The 18,492-nt window shown below is 44.7% G+C and overlaps 4 protein-coding genes across 11 annotated transcripts in view; 1 reads left to right on the top strand and 3 right to left on the bottom strand.

Annotated features, from left to right (window-relative positions):
• LOC111080539 (cyclic nucleotide-gated cation channel beta-3) overlaps positions 1-18,492 on the top strand; it is a 60,851-nt gene that overhangs the window by 9,919 nt on the left and 32,440 nt on the right. For all 7 annotated transcript variants that reach the window (XM_041592056.1, XM_041592055.1, XM_041592054.1 and 4 more), the window contains exon 2: positions 14,940-15,262. In XM_041592056.1, the coding sequence (XP_041447990.1) occupies positions 15,037-15,262 (226 nt within the window). In that variant the 5' untranslated portion in view covers positions 14,940-15,036. The remainder of the gene's footprint in view (positions 1-14,939; positions 15,263-18,492) is intronic.
• On the bottom strand, positions 5,149-5,971 carry LOC111077571. The gene is made up of 2 exons (XM_022371907.2): positions 5,838-5,971; positions 5,149-5,771 (listed from the first exon to the last, which is right to left on the bottom strand). Exons 1-2 carry the CDS (start codon positions 5,889-5,891, stop codon positions 5,265-5,267), a joined length of 561 nt encoding a protein of 186 aa, XP_022227599.2. The 5' UTR covers positions 5,892-5,971; the 3' UTR covers positions 5,149-5,264.
• On the bottom strand, positions 6,062-7,727 carry LOC111077569. 2 transcript variants are annotated; one of them, XM_022371905.2, is made up of 4 exons: positions 7,589-7,727; positions 6,926-7,528; positions 6,711-6,873; positions 6,062-6,650 (listed from the first exon to the last, which is right to left on the bottom strand). In XM_022371905.2, the coding sequence occupies exons 1-2, from the start codon at positions 7,643-7,645 to the stop codon at positions 7,028-7,030; spliced, it is 558 nt and encodes a 185-aa protein (XP_022227597.2). In that variant the 5' UTR covers positions 7,646-7,727; the 3' UTR covers positions 6,062-6,650; positions 6,711-6,873; positions 6,926-7,027. The 2 variants fall into 2 exon arrangements, with proteins under 2 accessions (XP_022227597.2, XP_022227596.2); XM_022371904.2 differs by lacking the exons at positions 6,926-7,528; positions 7,589-7,727 and having other exon boundaries at positions 6,711-6,844.
• LOC111077572 lies at positions 7,725-8,630 on the bottom strand. Its single transcript, XM_022371908.2, has 3 exons — positions 8,568-8,630; positions 8,378-8,510; positions 7,725-8,325 (listed from the first exon to the last, which is right to left on the bottom strand). The coding sequence occupies exons 1-3, from the start codon at positions 8,628-8,630 to the stop codon at positions 7,859-7,861; spliced, it is 663 nt and encodes a 220-aa protein (XP_022227600.2). The 3' UTR covers positions 7,725-7,858.

Below are 18,492 nucleotides of genomic sequence, written 5' to 3'. Positions count from 1 at the left end.
AAAAAAATGCGAATGAAAAACAGTAGCTGAAGCAGGAGAAGGAGGAAATGTCGTGAGTGAATGAGTCTGTTTATGTATATGTATGCATATGAGCAAGTGTGTGTGTGTATGTGTGTATGCTTAAGGAAAAGAAGAAAAGACTGAGAGTCAGAAGGAGACGTTGCAGACGTAGGAAGGCAACCGAACGACATGAGCCGTGACGTTAGGCTCATTTATTTATTATTTCCTCAGATTGAAGCACTATCAATAACCATGTGCAAACAAGGCGAGAAGGAGTCGCAAACAGCAGCAAATTTCATAGGGGAGCAGGAGAACATCTGCGAAACCAGACGATGGACGATGAAGACGGGGAGGGACGTACATACCTTCGATGTTTTGGGGTTTTGGTTTATCAACTTTACGGCCTGTCTCCATCCTTGTTTATGGTAGTAGATCCATTCAGAGAAATAGGCACTGATGTGCTCAAGCAGCTGGAGACGGCGCATAAATATGGATTCCTTTGTTTGTTACTCCTGACTCCATCCTGATCAGGATTGTATACGCTCAGATTGCTATACTGTCTGGAGCAAGTAGAGGAAGAAGGAGCATTTGGGGGCATGCAGCCCAGTGACAGTTAGAATGGGCGGGTACCAAAGCCTCCTCTCATTTTCTTATTTGATAAAAATACATTTCTTAGAATGATTCTCGACTTTCGTTTTGGCATTTGCACTGCTGTTATCCTGGAATGCTGTTAGTTGTGGGATTCTCCCTGCTGTTTGCTAAATTTGCTGTGAGAGTCAAAGAATCAACGAATCAAAAATACAAACAACGTGTAGGTACAGGCACATATAAAATTTCTGTTAGTCATCTAATATGTTTGTGGAGTGCCTTGTGACATTATTTCTCCAGTTATTCCGCTCAGAATAAAGAAATAAATTTCCCCCTACATGCGGAATTCTTCTTACATTTTTATGTGCCATTATGTACATATATTGTAGATCGATTATATAGATTTATTGTTCCCCCTAAATGAGTCAATTTTCCGGGTCAATTCTTTTGTTATCGCGTCCCAAAATGGAACTATTTTGCATAAATCAAAACTCTTAACATTCTCGTAGCGTATCATGCATACATAGCATACATATGTATATACGAGTATAATATATATATACTCGTGTACCCTTAGCCGTGTATCCCTTGTGGGCCATTTATTTGGTTGTGCATTCACTTTTTTTTTTTGGTTTTTGTCATATTTTTTGTTGGCCAAAACATGATTTAGTGGCGCAACCCCTTTTTGGCGCCCCTTTGGCCCTGGCTTAATGATGTCAATCGGCGCGTGCTTTGGCTTTAAACTAAGGCCGCCGTCGCATATTTGCCAAGTTTATTTGACCAAAAACAGATGATTAGAGGCAGCAAACCCAACCCGGCCACGAGCCCATCGCACATTCATCATAAATGCGGAAATGTGGATGTGGGGGGAAAGGTAACATGGAAAAGCAATCGTCAGACAAAAAGGGGCCAAAGGACACAGCAGCAGTGGAGTAGCCCCATTCCGCTCTCCACCCTCCCAAAAAAAAAACTCCAAAGGATGCTTGCCAAAAAATTACATGGTCCATTGGTCAGCAGCAACAGCAGCAGCAGCAGCAGCAGCGGTGGCGTAGGGGCTAAGAGCACTAGGAACCAGGCCCGCAGCAACCCTTAAACAACATGCTGGCTTATCCCCCAGACCTCCATCCATCCCTTCCCCTCCCACTCGTATATTCATAAAGGAAGAGCAAAAAAAAAAAACACCTTTGATGTATGTAATTTTGTTACCATTTTTTATGCCCCTCATTCCAATGGAATTTTGTTGTTTTGTTTCCTCCATTTTTTCGGCCATAATGTAGAGCTCTCTGTAGAGTCATCTCTCTCTCTCTCTCTCTTTTTCTCTGTGTGTATGTGTGTGTGTCTCTTTTCTCTGTATGGCTGTGTGTGTGTGTGTGTGACACAGAAAGCAAGTTGTGCGAGGTGCGAAACTGTGACGTAAGCAAAGAGGCACAACCCGCCAGTGGAGCAGTGGAGAAGCAGTGGCCATCAAATTGGGTTATCCCCACAGCAGTGCACGCCAAAAAAACGAGAAGAACGAGATTTTGAAGCCTTTGCGAAGGGGGGGGGGGGGGGGGGGGGAATACTTTTTTCAGTGGCTTTTGCAGCCACAAGGGAAATGAGATTTGCGCCACGAAAGTGTATGCAACATGTCCGTGTCAGTTTCAAAGCGAGTATGAAGCAGGATGGAGCAGCAGCCGCACTGGATTATATATGCCGAAATACAGAGAAAGAGTGTGAGAGAAGGAGTGGTAGGGAAGGGAGGGAGACCGGAGTCCAGGTGATTGATTTGTTGGATGGATTTTGGCTGGGAATCAATTGTGGTTGATATTTGAAATTCAAGTTGAGCCAAAAAATACCACCAAAACCATAAATATTTTATGCGACTTTCGCAACTTGAAAACTTTGTCCTGGCGATGAAAATCGATGGCACCACCAGACTGGATATATTCTACAGATCATGTAAATGTAAATACCTTCCACTAATTGAACAATTGTTAAGGATCTAGTGGAAAATGTAAGTGTATTGTGACATAATCAAATAATTATCGTGCCATAAGGCAATTTCCATGGAGGAAGAAACACTTTGCCGTCACTCTCGGACCAGAGAACTTAATTACATTAAACTAAATGGGCGAAGAGCAGAAAGACTGTGTGACAGTTCGCTTAATAAGTATGCAACCAGCGACAGGGACAGGTCCAGCTCCAGGTCCAGGACCAGGCCCAGGCACGATTCCCACAAGCTGACAAACTCATCACAAAATTTCACAGCCACTTGGGAAGGCAGAAAAGCGCAAAATTTTTATTGTGTTTTCATTAGAGGCGCACAGGACAGCACAGCCAAATGGTCAAGGAAAGCCACCAGGAAACCATTGCTACCATTGCCACCATTGCCCCCATGGCCTAGGACATGCTTAAGGGGCGTGGCTGGAAATGGGAGGAAGCAGAGCAATGAAAACTTTTGAAGAACTCCATTGCCGGGGCTCAGACACGCGCGAATGCCGCAAAAAAGCGTAAGAAGCAACAAAAACCTAATGAACAACGATGGTGTGGTGTGGTGTTTGTGTGTGTCTGTATCTAAAGGAGCGTCTTGGGGGAAGTGTGGTGCGATGGCCAGGCGAAAGCCCAAGTCAAAGCCCAAATCTCAAGGGCACGCTTCCGGAAATAAATAAATAAAACTGGAGCTCCACTGAAAGCAATGAATGTTTTCCTTGCCTATGAAAAGCACCAACAAGAAAAAAGAAAAGAAAACCTTTTCGCATTGAGAATATAAATTCTCTTGAAATTTTAATGATACAAAATATTTTTGTGCACACAAGAAACTCTTCATATTTTCCCACTCCACCCGCATACCAATTCACCTCCGGTTTCCATTCTGTTTTAGTGTCTGCCTTGTACTTGATTTTGTAATTTAAAATTAATTAAAAAGCAGTGGAAATCAAAGCTTATGTGGGAGCCTTCTGCTGTTGCTGTTGTTGCTGTTGTTGCTGTGCTGCTGCTGCACCTTGAAGTTTAATTCAACACACAAAATAGGAAAACAGCAAAATTGTTGGTGTATTTGATGAAACTTCAAACTGTCAGAATAGAGGGGGGAAAACCGTAAGGAAAACATTCTGGAGCAGTACTTTCGAGTGTCGAGAGGATATGAATCCTTTGTGATGCGTATAGCTCTGGAATTTTGCAAGTTTTCGCTCTGTGCCTGTGCAATCTGTGCTAAAGCTTCAACATAGACAGAAAGTTTTTGTTAGCCCAGAAAACCCCACGAATATGTAGAAAATTGTGAATATTTTATGCACGAAATTAAATCACAGTTTTCAACATTTAACAGCGAGCGATGGGGAAATGGGTTCCCAAATAGCGTTCCGTCAAAACAGCAGCACCAACAGCACCAATAGAACACCTCAAATCTCTAAAAGTGGCGGTAAAGAGGGATGTACGATTTCGTATAATTAAAAGGAACAAACGCCTCGGGTTTCGGCCAGTCATCGATAAATCAGAGCTTCTCTGTCCGCTCCTCTCCACTCCTCTGTAATGCTTTACGCTGGGGACAGACGCAATCGCAGCTCGACAGCTGACGACAGCTGATTGATGATCCGCAAAATTACAAATTACACACACAAATGCTATCCCACGAAAAAGAATAGGGCAGGAGGTAGGAGGAAACTGGCAGATAAACATCGCCCCAGACCGAACGTAACACGCCATCCAATTCACTTAGGGCGTTGCACCTTATTTGCTTTTGGCCAAAATACATTTCGAAGAGGAAGGAGGAGTGGAGATGCTGGAAATTTGATTGATTATTTCCATTGGAGAGAAATACAGCTGCCGCAATTAAAATGAAGATGAAATCATTTATAATTGTGTGTGTCTGAGATGGGCGTTGAGATGTCGCCAAACACGGTAGCAAAAAATCAATACATATTCTTGAATCTGAAAAGTACTCACATACTCACACATATACGTATGTATGTATATCCCCTTGTACCACTCTCAGTCCATGACTGAGAGAAACCTACGGTTCCATGTTGTACGAGTATGTCCGACAGTTGTGGGAATTGGAACAGCTGCTGACGCTTTCAATTTCCTTCCCAGTTTTCGCCCGAACAAACAGCGAAGAAAAAGCATTACGAAAATATCAAATTTCCGCTCGCATTTGTAATCTATTGTAATTTGTTACGAAGTTGGCTCTACGGCAAGCGATTGGGGAGCGATTGTCGTTCAATGATTAATTACTCAGGAAGAAAGAAACACACCTAATGAGGTCAATCATTCACAGATACTTTCCATCACTCTGACCCTGATGCAGCGCCCAATCACAGTCCTAGACGTGGGCCTATTACCTACAGGGATATGTATTTCGGGATGTAGTTCTTCCTCTCGTAAGATAGCTACAAATTAAAGATTTATATATGTACATGCGAGTGTTTGCCGCTCTCTAGCAGATGAAACGCGTTTTTGGGTGAACAATCTACTACTAGAAGTTCTCTCTTTGGGCTTTGGATGTAAGATAGACTCCTAGACACTCCTTTGGATCTTCCCCTTTGGCTGCATTTCTGTCACGCTTTCTAATAATTTTTGATTTGATTTTTATATCGAATATAACTGAAAATTTAATATGGCAATCTCAGATCGCAAAAAAGACGTAAAATCATCCGAAGGTGATACAGAAAATTTAAATGTTGCCCCTGGCCGCCGATTCTCTACGTCACTCCCGTTTTCTGATAGTCCCACACACGCGGATCCATCTCGAAGCGTTTCAGACGCTCGTAGTACTGGCCAAAGAAGAATCCCTCCAGTTGATAGATCTTGTAGATGCGATAGCTCTTCTCGTCGTTGTATTTGTTGTTATATGCCCAGACGCAATAATTGGGAAAAGCCCACACAACGGACTCTATTCCCCCAGAATCCATGTCACAGGGCAGATGCTTACTGTCGAAGTCGAAGGGCACCAAATCCTTGGCAGAGTTGGTTGAATTTCCACTACTATTGGTGCGGGCCAAGTGCTTGATGGAGCTCATATATGGGTACTGAGGCAAAAGGGGTGGCGCGACCACTTCTTCCACGGGTTCACCGCGCTCCCTCCGCACCTTCGCCCAATCGGTGGCGTTAACCTTTTTCCCGACTGGAATTTCACTAGGTGACTCTGTGCCATCGGATGGTTTCTCATCCGGAATATTTCGCGAACTGGTACTCCGAACCAGGAGCGACTGTCGATGGAATGGATTATGGATTAAATCGATTCATATAATTGGCAATGAATCGCAGCTTTTTACCCCAAGAAACAGCAACGCCAACAGGATTAGTTTCCCCCTAAACGGCAACTTCATGTTTGGTTCAAATCAGTTTTAATTACACTAAAATTTGGACTTGTTTCGTGTTGAATTGATCGACTGTCAATGATGATTTGTACAAATGAAATGTACAGACAACTAACTCAAGGGTATCCCGATACCCGATACCCGATACCGTTGATGAATCAATAAAATCAACCATCAAGTCCAATGAGTACATTAAACACGTAATTTTATTGACACTAGAGTACACCTTAAGGGCACCTATTGGCCTTTAGGCCAAACATAGCCGTGCGGATCGAGTTCGTAGCGCTTCAGGCGCTCGGCGTACTGACCAAACATGAATGCCTCCAGTCTGTAGATCTGCCAGACACGCCAGAATCCCTCATGGCTCCACCTGCCGTTGTATGCCCAATTACAGACACTGTACATATTATCAATGATGTGATGGACATTTTGAACATCGACGTCGCAGAACAGATGTTTTGTATGAAAATCGAATGGTATATCCACCCGGGTTTCACGCTTGCGCCGCCGGATATGCTTTATGGTGGATGGCGATGATTCAATGGTAACCGAAAGGGTAACCGAAGGGGTAGCAGAAACAGTGGCAGAAGTAGCAACGGCAAGGGATGCTGCCACACTAGTGGTGTTCTTCTTCTGATCAGTTGCGGGATCGATGATCGAGGTGGAGATGTTGTGGCTAGTGTCGCCGATAGACTGCTGCTGCTGCTGCTGCTGTGTTGGAGCAATACTCATGGAAATACTCATGGCACCCCCTAGTGGCAGCTGGCACTGCAACGTGGAGATGTGATGGATCACCATGATGGCTACTCGGTAGTTCGAAGGACTTACCATTAGGACTAGCTGCCATATCAGAGCTAATGTGTATATCCCAATCATATTTGTGTTTTTTTGTATCGTTTTCGGTTTTGGTTTTATTCAACCCGGGCGTAGTGTTTTGTTCTAGTCCCTAAAAGATCCGACAGCTAAATCAGTGCTACAATAATCAGATAATCTGGCGTAGGCATTATCCGATTGTATCTTTCTCTCTACCCTTACCCTCTTACCCTTACAAATCCAGCCAGCCCATTTAAAGAGTTATTTCTTATAGAACAAGATCTACATTTAATTTTATTTCTGCATTAGTTTTATGGGGACTAGTAAGTAGACTAGAACCCCGAGCCTCTGTAGTCGAAGGTGTGCGGATCGAGCTCGAAGCGTCGCAAGCGCTCGTAGTACTGTCCAAAGAAGAATGCCTCCATCATGCCCTGCATATATATGCGCCACCATCCCTCGTGGAAGTGCCTATTGTTTTGCAGCCAAATGCACGTGAAGGGGAAAAAGTCCAGTATCTTATAGGTTCCCGTTTGATCGAAGTCGCAGTGCATATGGTTCGTGAAGAAATCAAATGGTATATCCACCAGAACTTCACGCTTCTTGCGACGTATATGCTGCACACTAGATGGCGAGGATGGCGAGGCAGACACTGACACAGACACAGACACAAGAGTAGCAGTTCCATCGGCTAATGAAAGGGCAGTGGAGTTCTTCTTCTGTTCGCCTGCATCCAGGTTGGAAGTGGAAGTGTCATTCCTGTTGCTCCCCTCGATCTCCTGCTGCTGCGTCGACGCAATGGAGACACTTTTGGCATGCCCCAAAGGTAGCTGCGACTACAATTAAATGATGAGGATCATTTGAGAACGATATCTCACAGTAGCAAAAGGATTTACCAGTAGGAAGAGCTTCGCAATGAGCGTTAAGTAAATAAAATACAATTTGGGATTCATGTTTAAATTTCAGATATGTACGATACGTGGCTACACAACAATAAATACTGATTGGAATACTGAACGAGCTCAAAGATTATGTGAAAACTAAATCAATGCCCATATGTTTCCAATAAATGAATTATAATTGATGCTCAGATACAATCAATGCTAATGACATGTATTGGACTGAGTGGGGAGTGCAACAGCCAATACCCGAGTTCTCTACGCGCTTCACTCTGCGTCATAGTTATGGGGCTCCGTCTCGTAGCGCTTGAGACGCTCGTGGTACTGGCCAAAGAAGAATGCCTCCAATTGGTACATCTTGTAGACGCGATAGTAGCCCTCGGTGGTGTAGCGATTGTTGTAGCTCCAGATGCACTGGTTGGGAAACGCCGTAATGTAGCGCCGAATACCTCTTATGTCCATGTCACAAGGCATGTGTCCTGTCATATAGTCCAGCGCAATTACTGGAATATCAATAGTCCTTCTTCGTATGCGCCTGACGTGTACAGCGGATGCTGCCGGTGCCGGTGCCGGTGCCGGGCCGGCGCCGTTGACGTTGTCGTTGCTGTGGCTATTGGTGCGGTTTCCACAGCTGCAGTTCCATTGGCCTGGGCCTTGGTCCCGTTTCCAGATACATTCAGTGCGAGTGTTACGTTCTGTTTGGGTGGGGAACTGGCCATGACGACCAATGGCATCTGTGTAGATCGTTGGTTAATGATCAATATCTTAATGAGCCTGCGCACTCACCAGAACGATGAAGGCCCCAATGAGCATTTGAGCGCGAATCAGCAGCATCCTGCGAATGGAATGGGAGCTGTGTGTGTGCTTTTTTTTCGGGTGTATGCCAGAGGCGGGCGAATATATCTAATGAATGCCTCTTCTAGGCCTGCTATCTATATTAAATTCCCTGAGAATCCTTGAAAAAAGCATCAATTACCCCTCCCCCAAACCAAACAACCACCAAGTGTGCGAGAGTTCCAAGAGGAGGCGGATGTACCATGGACTGACAGCTGAAAGAACGCTAGGATATTAGAAAAACGCACACACATGCTGGCCAAGGACTCCCAGTGCCATGTAAAGAGTGACAGCCAAGTGTCATATAATGGCCAGCGTTCATAATGGCCGCGCGTCGGATCGATTTGTGGCGCTGAAATGCGAGCAGCATTTCAAGTGTGAAAATAATATGACAGCCGTAATCAAGGCGTTGATAGCAGAGATACCGAAGGCAACTGGAACTAGCCGCAGCCCCAGGATCTAGCATCTACACGCTACGTACGAACGATTATGTAGCTTCACTCTTCCATATCTTCTCCATCTTCCTGCCTTCATTCTACCATATTGATTTCAAGTTGAAAGGCTGCAGGAAATGGGCAAAAATGGCTGGCGGAAATGTTGAACGTTGCGGAGATGGGACCGACCGAGCAGGCAACAGTAGTGGGTGAGGGTTGGGGTTTGACTGTTAACACATGTCATTGGCCCATAATTGCATGACTACAGAAGGAGCTGGCGGATGGGGCAGGGGCAGGGGCAGGGGCTGGCAGAAAGGGAACTCAATTTGCAGGGCCAGAGCCCAGAGCCCGGAGTAAAATGAATGACAATTGTTTTGACACGCATGTTTCGACAGAGAGAGAGAGGGAGAGAGATGGTCAGGGCAGATAGAGGAAATTTTCAGAGAAAGAGAGAGAGAGAGGAAGACAGATGAAGATATCTCCATCTAATTGAATTTTTGGATGCGAGGGGCCCCCCAATCTCTTTGTTGGATTTATTTGAAAATCATTTTCACGAATCTCCTGTTTGCTTGAAAGCCAAAACTTTATTGGGCCAATGGGCCATTGGATTAAAGCCATACAAGATATGTGTAGCTGGGAATCTGAAAATGACATTTAATTTGTGCCCCACAGTGTCCCAAGGGGTGGTGTGTTGTGTGGGACTTGTGGCCTGTGGCCATCCAAGGAGTCCGACCACCTTAACACCTGCTCTTGCGGCTCCGCCCACTGCCACTGTCACTCCTCCTCGTACTTCACAAAGCACGCTAAATGCTTTAACAGTTAATTTAGAATCCAATTAAGAAGAGCAATCCATGGCGGTCCTTGGCCCAAGCTCTGCTTATGACAACTTCAACCTCAGCCACAGCCGCAGCCAGTGCCACCGCCTGAACCTGCCCTGAGGGATGCATGGAATGCAAATATTTCGACAGCGCATAGTGTGGGTACTCGTGCTGCTGTGGTGCTGCTGCTCGGATCCCGGCCAAATGGGACGCCTAATTAAGCCTCAGGCTACGGGACGTGGCATGTCACTCAGAGGGCAGAGGAAGATTGATGATTGCCAACAGGGAGCGGGCGGGGAGTGGCGCCGCCTCAGGTTGCAACCGAAATTCGCAGCAGGCGATGGGGTAATGGCCATATACTCGTCCTCGTACTCGTCCGAGTATAAGACATTGCCTTACACAATTTTCGCTTCCATTTCCCAGGGAAATTCCGAGACTTAAACAGGATGAGCCGTTTTAAAAGTGGAATTTCCACGAGGCCATAAGTTTTCGACGCTGCCAGGTCCCGTGTGTGTGTGTGTGTGTGTGTGTGTGTGTGTGGAAAGCGCACTCCATCTTCGACTTTGCCAATAAAGTGAAATATCCCTCCACTATATCCCCATAGCCCTGCGATACTCCCCACTCCTGGAGATTGCTGCTGTGTTGGCACATATTTTCGCCTGCTGTGCCAGCAAATTTGTTGCAAGACCACACAACACCACACCACACACTGGAGGAGAGAAGCTGATGCAGCACCAGCAAACTGCCGCTGATTGGGCCACACACACACACACACAAGCTCTCACATGCTCTCTTTGCCCACATTCTTTGCTGCAAGTTGTTTTTCATTTTCATTTTGTTTTTGCCTGCTGCTTCGCTGGTGCGGACGCTTCAGCCGCCGCGACCCTTTTGTTTGTTTGCGCTCTGGCGATTCGAAAAAACTGTAGCAACAGCAGCAGCAGCAGCAGCAGCAGCTGGCGGAGGGAGGGTGAGGGGAGAGTGCCTTCGTGGCACTCCTAAATGCTGAATGCAGAGAAGTATCTCACGGATGCACTCAGGGCATCCCTTTTGCGCCTTTTTTTTTATAATTTTTTTGGAAGAGTTCTTATTTTCTTAATTATACCTTTGAGGCCAATTACAGGTAGAGGGGGGGGCCAGCCTTTTGGGGTTTTTAGCCACCCCCTTAATTTTCTACCTTTCCACAGGACAAGAAACCGGAGGAAACAAGCCCCAGGGATGTGAGCAGGCAGGCACCTTGCATCGTGGAACATAACCAAAGCGCAGCTAACAAAATGTTTATATGCCAGAGGGTGTCTGCAGAGCGGGCTGCTGGTGGATAAGGGCAGCAGGAAGGTGTAAGGGATGAGGCATGCTCACGTATATGCAGTTATAAATTGCAGTTCGTGCGCACTGTTGAAGGCAAACACACACAACCAGAACGAGAGCACCAAACAGCAGAAGGATGAGCCAGAGAGGGAGAGAGAGAGAAGGATCCACACTGCCACACATCTGTGTGGGGAACTTCTATGTGTTTGTTTGTGTGTGTGTGTTTATGTGGCAGAAAAATGTTGTTGTAATAGAATTAACGAAATACCCAAAAGTTTTACTACAATTAAATATTTGTGCGGTCAGTCGTGCAACAGAAACCCAACGAGAGAGAGAGAGAGGGGGAGAGGGAGAGTGGGTGAGAACTATAGGATCCATATTCCAACTAAATGATACCCAATATTACGGAAAAATGATACGAAAATTAAGGTATTTACTGCAAGATTAAATTTCCATTGCACTCAAATGGAAAAGAAATAGGAATTTTCCTGTCAGAGAATTAGTGTGTGTGTCGGTATTTAACAGATTTTCTCCAAGTAAATATATACATGTATGTATGTTGCAATGCATTCAATATACCCGACAGCCTCCCTCTATGATTATCTGCTGAAACCATAATACTATTTTTCCCATTTAAAAATCGATTTGCTTAATTTCGTATTTAATTGCTGAATTGAGCGTAATGCGATTGTGTGGCAGTGACGGGGACAGGGGCTGTATGTATCGCCATAAGCCATTGATAATTGCAAAGGATATAATTGCATTGCCAATTGATGTAAGATTCTGGTTGGTTCCCGCTTTAAAAAGCCTTCTCCCGAGATATTTACTGTAGCTGTTAGTTGCGTTCAAATGTGCAACAAAGCTGCACGTTAATTTCTCACACCGAATTGGCTCCGTTGCAAACTCGTAATTAGTGCTTTGGCAGCACTGCATCAAATCCAATGAAGCGCATGCATTCTCTCTCTCTCACTATAAATTCGTTGTGCGTATGGGTCTCTAATTTGTACTTAGATACTTCCATGGAAATACTCCAATTAGGAACCTCCATTGTGGTCAGAATGGCCCTCCCCTCCCCTCGTGATGCTGTTGCTGCTGCTGCATCTGGAGTCTGTCAGATTCGTGTGACAAATGTGCTCGTGGCTTAATCGGATAGAGTATCTGCCTGGAGCAGACTCTGGTTCTTGCTATATTGGATTTCATGTAATGCGCTGTCCGTTCGCGACTCTTGTCTCTAATTAGTTGCCTTTTTTTCCACTCCCATCTCTTGGGCTCTGATCCAACTTGGAGCTTCTCCTGTCGTCCAGCTTTGGACGAATGTTTGGAAGCGCGAGATTGATGGCAATTCATTTTTTATGCACGTCCCGTCTGTCTGTCTGTCTGTCTTGGAACGTGAGCCGGATAAATGGGTACGTGGATGTACAGAACACTTGGAAGCACCCAGTGCTCTGGGATTATATTAAAAGGTATTGCATTAATTAGATACGAACAGAAAGACCCTTAGTTTTTCACAGAATTCAGAGAAGGAAATGCACAAAAGGCAATTAGAGTATCTGAAAGTGTTTCAAATTAAACCTGATAGTTGATAGTTTAAGTTTTATACAATAAATAGATGTACTATACATATGTACATAGGTATAATATATTCATGGACGATGAGATTGTCAAAATATTGGCTTAAACTTTCGATGCGCATAAAAATTGCGAGCGAGTTGAAATAATACGAAATGAAGGTGTTTTTCGCAGCCTTCGATGCCAAAAGAATTACCATATTTTCACAGCAAACGAGAGAAAGGATGAAACTATATGGGGAGAGAGGGAGGCAGATGGGGGGAGAAATGGAAATGCAATAAGGGAGGTTCAAAGCACAAAAAGGTGGTAAAAATTGCAACGGAATTGCAAATGCTGTTGACACTTGCACAATGCAAACAATTGCCCAGAATCCACATGCCACACTGCACATCCATCCCCTCATCGCCAATCTCTGAGAAACGTCTACTCGGTTTTATTTTATTTTTTTTTTGCAATTTTGTTTCCCTCTGGGGTGGTTTTTTTTTATTGTGGAATTTTCATGTTTGCGTTGGTTTTGGCAACACTTGATTGCCTTTTGGGCTTTGCCAAAGGAGCTGGAGAGGTGCCAGAAGGACACACAGGATATGGCAGAGAGTATCCCTAATAATTGTGAATCGGTTTTGCATAATCATGCGAATGGACCAGGAAACGGATGTGGAATAAGTCAGGCAGCAAGCTCCTAAGTTCCTTCTCCTCTCTCTTAGTTTTTTGCGTATGTGTGCTTGTGCAACATCTGCAGTACGGACTCCCCTTCCCTTCGTCTCAGCCCATTCTGCGGCTCATAAATCATATTTGTATTTGGATCTCGTGCGATTTGCCGAGGCAGCGAGCCGGGGCCGGAGGCCACATTCAATCAAAATGCTGCAAAATCCCACAAATTTGTTATTCGTCACGTATCCAAACGGAAAGCTGAATGCTGCAGCTGCTGTGGATACAACGGGGAGGAAGGGTGGGGGCGAAAGCCATTCGCTAAAGAGTTTAAAGAGCCAATGAAGGAGTGGCAGGCATCAGCCATCAGCCATCAGGCATTTAAAGTGGCATAATTCTCATATGTAAATATAACAAAATAGAATCATATGTACATATTCTTATGCTTATGGCTCAGCCCTTGAAGCACAGCCGACGATGACTTCCTCCTGCTCCTGCTCCCCTTTTGTGCCCCTCCCCACCCACTGCAACATACAATATGTTGTACATTTGCCAGAGCGACAACTTATCAAGTTTACACTCAACTGAATATCTGGAGAGTCGCCTGGCTGCGAGTCGAGAAGTTTCCCCCCCATTTCATTCGGGTTTTCCACACATCCCTTCTTGCCTGCTCCATTTTCCATAGCATCCCGCTCTTTTCTGCGAAATGCTTATTAAATATTAAAATGATAAGGCAAGCGGTTGTGGGAGTAGGGTCTTGTTGGCTCTAAAAGATAGACAGTTTTCTTTTCCCTTGGCCCTTTGTCCCTGTGTGTGTGTGTGTGTGTGTGTGTGTGTGCTCTCGTGTCTATCATTTGCTGTTTGCTTGTTTCTTTTTCCACTAAGCCGCTTTAGCTCCCAAAATCCTGACGAGCAAAAATACAGAAAAAACAGATACTTCAGAGCGTGAGAGAGAGAGAGCTTAAATTGCTATTTGCTCGGGAATATTTCAGAATTGTTCTCATTAATTTAAATTTAAGTACTCGTAGATATTTTACAAAACAATTAACATACTCGCTTGTGTTGGCTAAAAGGGGTGGGACTAACGGAAAGCTTAGCTCGGAGAATTATACCGTAGATATATGTATGTATGTACGAGTATGTACCAAAAAAAAAACAGTATTCAGAATTCTGGATTGTTTTAATGAAATATTCAGAATCTCTACTCTTTGCTTTTATTTATTTAATATATTTGGTTTCAGTTTTGTTTATCAGAAATATTTAAAGTTTCAATGTTTAATGCAGCATCGTTTTTGTCCCCCCCTCCCTGGCGCACTGTTCGCCTCTTCATATGCTAATGTAGGGCTATCCTCCGTTCATATTTTCCATGTCGCAATCATTTTGTGCGATGTTCTCTTTTCTTTTTTGTGGCATTTCTTAGGTTTTGATTGCAGGCATTTGCATAAGTTAAGGACTGCGCTCCGCTCCTAGCACCATGATGGGGAGGGGGCAGGGCAGGGCAGGGCATTGTCTTGGAACTGGCAAAGCATGAAAATGAAAATGAAAATTCCATGCTGCCCCTCCCTCCTCCATGGCTTCTGCTGTTGTTGTGTTCTTGGAGCAGAAAATATCATATCCTTTGAAGCTTTCCCTCCTAAATTATTAACGAAATAAATAGCGAAGGAGGATGGGCTGCTCGCTGCTATAAGATATTGAAAAAGTTTCTCATTTCCATTTACCATTTTCATTTTTGCATTGCAGACGCAGCGAAAAGGAGCAGCCGTCAGCCAGAAAACATTGAAGAGCGGAAAGTGGAAGAGAGAGTAGCATCCGCATCCTAAACAACAAGCTGGAGGGCATGTCCACAGCCAAAAGGCTGGTGCTCTCGCTACGTGGACGCAAGAACTCGCAGGGCAATTCGGCGACATCCTCCACCCGACTGGTATCTGCCGGCACCTCGCCCGGCCATGAGCTGGAGGAAATAGCCGTTGTCTCTGGGACCGGCACCAGTAGCCATCATTTCTCCTATGGCGGGTGTATTGCCAGCAGCGATGCCGCCGCCTCAACGCCGCGATACTCCACAGGTGGGTGCCACGGGCTTGCCCAGTGGCCATTGCTAACAGTTACCTGCCCCCCACCCCCCTTCACAATTCCAGTTGATCAATTATGGAGTAGGAAAATGTAGCACCTTAATCACATTTTAAATAGATCCTCCACAGCCACCACCAACCACCAATACCACCGCCACCACCAAATCCACACCAAAAGTGACCTGTTGTGACCCCCAAAATCCACCATAGCCCGCCTGCCTGCATGCCTGCATGCCTGGTAGAAGACTTAACTCGTATTGCATCTCATTTAGAAATCAAGACGGGGGAAAGGAAAACTCGAGCCAAAGCAATTTTCCCGCAGCAGTCAAAGGAGTGCATTTATTGTATTTGCATTTTTATGGGTTGTGCTGCTTCTTGTGGCTGCTGCTTGTGGCTGGGCCTGTGGCTTCTGCTACTAAATTATGGAAATTTAGACCCTAATGAGGGGCGATGAAGATTTGATTTGACAAACAACCAACAAATCCAAAAGAACAATCTTGGCTGCTTTTAGTGGCAGCTTCTTTTTGCGTCTGCCGCTGATGCTGCTGATGTTGCTCCGACTCCTCTCTCTCTCTTATTGTCCTGGCCAAATAAATCAATCAAATGACAAATATGCTTAGGCAATTGTCAGGACAAGTTCTCAGGCGTTCTCTGGGTCGGGTCTCTCTCTGGGTTTTGCCCCAATTTCATTCGTGTATGTGTTGTTTTAGCCAAAGTCAAAGCCGCAGACAGACCCGTGCCCGTCCTTCCCTCCCTCCCTCCCTCCCTCCTTTGTTCATCCGTTCGTTCGTTCGTTAGTTTTCTTGTCACATTTTATAGGCCGCATATGTGGAAACATTTTTCTTTGTCGCTGTGTCTGTGGCACGTTCTTTGCTTTGGCTTACAGTTAATTTTGAGTGAAATTCAATTTATCATTGAGCGGGGCATAAATCCGTATTTGGGACCAATTTTGCCCCTCGTTACGGACACGGCACAGACACGGACTACAGGACTGCGGGACATACAGGACTCTGCGGGCTCTGCAGGCTCTGAAGGACTGCGGTACAGATGAATCAGAGCGTAGATTTATTTTCGTCGATTGTGTTTTTTTGTGTCTCACATAAGCGGAATGTTCTTTCAATTTGTCAGCCATTAGACTTGCTCTCTCTCTCTCTCTCTCCTTTGTGTCTACATGCTACGGGGCGTATGCGCAATGCATTTAATGGGATTTAGTGCTGCAACAAAATCCGAACTGGTGTAAAAGTTGTCTTGTTTATTGGCCAGAGATGTAATTGACATTTATCGCATACAGATGGCCCGAGAAGACTTGGCTTTAATGACTCTTAACGCTTTAACGCTTTGTGTGGAGAGCAGGAGAGAGAGGGAGCAAGGGAGTAGGAGAGACGGGGAAAGAGACGGCGCAAAAATGTAGATAGAGTTTCCATAGATAGAGAAAACAAAAACCCCAAAAAAAAATGAGCACACAAAAAAGTTGCCCACAACTTTTGCCATATTTTTCTTGCCGCGCCACACACACACTCGAACAATGTTTTTCAAACAATTTTTAGTACATTGCTCTTGCTGTTTTTCCACCCACATCCATGTGTGTTTGGATGTGTGCGTGTGTGTTGACAAAGGCAATTTTCAGCAGAGCTTTGATCAAAGTTTTGCCTAGGCGTAGCGGTGAGGGTGGGCGGGAGTAGCAGTAAATTAAATTTGACTTACACCCAAAAATACAGCATAAAATGCGGAACAAGTGAATAAATCTACACCATGCAGCATGTATTTCCATATATGTGGGTTTGTATGTGTATCTGTGTGTGAATTTTCCTTTATTTCTATCCATTTTCCCATCTCCCTTACCCTAATGGCGCGCTCTGAAAAAGCTTTGAAAATTGAATTTTGCTCAAATATTCGTTGCCTACTTTGGCGCGCATATCGATCAATGTGGAATGAAATTGAATTGATCTACATATCTATCTATCTATCTATCTATCCATCTTTCCATTAGTATATGGCCAGATAAAAAGTTTTTCATATTCAATTTTATGCTTTCCTTTTTACTGCATGTGCGGGTGTGAGGGGTGTGTGGAGGGTGTGTGCTTCTGTTTGATTTTGTTCCATTTGAAATGGCTTTGGGGTGCACGTTAAACTGGAAATTGGCATACAATATAGTCATCCACAATGGTCCATGCTTTTGTCTCTCTTTGTGTCTCTATCTCTTTCCTTCTCTCTTCTCTCTCTCTCTATTCATTTTCTCTCTTTCTATCTATGTGTCTGGCTGTATTTGTTTCGCTTTTGTCTTTTGTCCTGCAATAATTGAGCTTAGAAGGTCTTACGGCAGCTGCATCATTGATTTCCCACCCAACTGTCATTTGCCGCCACTCTCCATGGGGTCTGCATTGTAGCCATCCCTCCCTCTCACAGATTTCCCCCCCCCTTTTTTCGACTGCCGGTCAAAGTTTTTGCAAAAAGTTTCGCCTTTGGTTTTTCTTTCGTTTCTATTTTTGTTGGATTTTTGCTTTTAGCCCAAACTCAAACCCGAAATAAAAAGACTTCAGCGCCAGACATAGTTGAGTCGTGGCGAAACTTTTTCCATTTGCCAACAGAGTTCACTTGAATACGGAGACAGAGGAGCAGCAGCTCTCCGTTGCCTGGGTGTTTGTTGTCTCTGACAATTTTAAAGTCTCTCTTTGCACTTGCAGCAGGGCAAAATTGGGCATATATAATTAGTTTTATTTACCACCTGGCACGCAGATTTTAATTAGAATTTATATGCCATGCCAGACAGAGCCCTTCAACAATTGTCTTCCTGGGAGGAGGCTGCTACTGCCAGCCAGCCCTCTTAGCGGCAGCTACTTGGGTATTATTTCTGCCACTTTCTCTCTGTTCTCCTTCCACAGCGACTGACTGCTGGAGAAATAATGTTTCTCCATCTCCCTGTTATTTAGGCTGCTTTCTTGCTCTCTCTCGCTCTTCCTCTCTGGCAATTTGAATGCAATCTGTAATTTGAGTATTTTCAATTATAAAAGCAATCTGTGCCATAGAGCCAGGGATTAGACAATGGCCAATGGAGATGATAGTAGAATGTCCAGGAATATGAGCACTACAGCCAGCAAGAATAGATGGAGCGAATCGAGGCAAGTTGAGTGGCGATAACAATGAACGTATTAGCTTACCACTTACCAGCAGCAGCAGCAGCAGCAGAAGCAGCAGCAGCAGCAGCCAGTGAAACGGAAAGGGTG

Source organism: Drosophila obscura, unplaced genomic scaffold (genome assembly GCF_018151105.1).
Source record: "Drosophila obscura isolate BZ-5 IFL unplaced genomic scaffold, ASM1815110v1 contig_17, whole genome shotgun sequence".
NCBI lineage: Eukaryota > Metazoa > Arthropoda > Insecta > Diptera > Drosophilidae > Drosophila > Drosophila obscura.
Note: the sequence above shows the minus strand (reverse complement) of the source record. Positions and strands in the feature narration are given on the sequence as shown.

Bases quoted from the DNA above. Each gene is read 5' to 3' on its own strand.
- LOC111077572 (XM_022371908.2), bottom strand. From the start codon at position 8,630: ATGGTACATCCGCCTCCTCTTGGAACTCTCGCACACTTGGTGGTTGTT. The intron at 8,511-8,567 runs GTAATTGATGCT...TAGCAGGCCTAG, and splicing joins TTGTTTGGTTTGGGGGAGGG to AAGAGGCATTCATTAGATAT. The intron at 8,326-8,377 runs GTGAGTGCGCAG...CGATCTACACAG, and splicing joins TTGGGGCCTTCATCGTTCTG to ATGCCATTGGTCGTCATGGC.
- LOC111077571 (XM_022371907.2), bottom strand. From the start codon at position 5,891: ATGAAGTTGCCGTTTAGGGGGAAACTAATCCTGTTGGCGTTGCTGTTT. The intron at 5,772-5,837 runs GTAAAAAGCTGC...TTCCATCGACAG, and splicing joins TGGCGTTGCTGTTTCTTGGG to TCGCTCCTGGTTCGGAGTAC.
- LOC111077569 (XM_022371904.2), bottom strand. From the start codon at position 6,758: ATGATTGGGATATACACATTAGCTCTGATATGGCAGCTAGTCCTAATG. The intron at 6,651-6,710 runs GTAAGTCCTTCG...TCCACGTTGCAG, and splicing joins TATGGCAGCTAGTCCTAATG to TGCCAGCTGCCACTAGGGGG.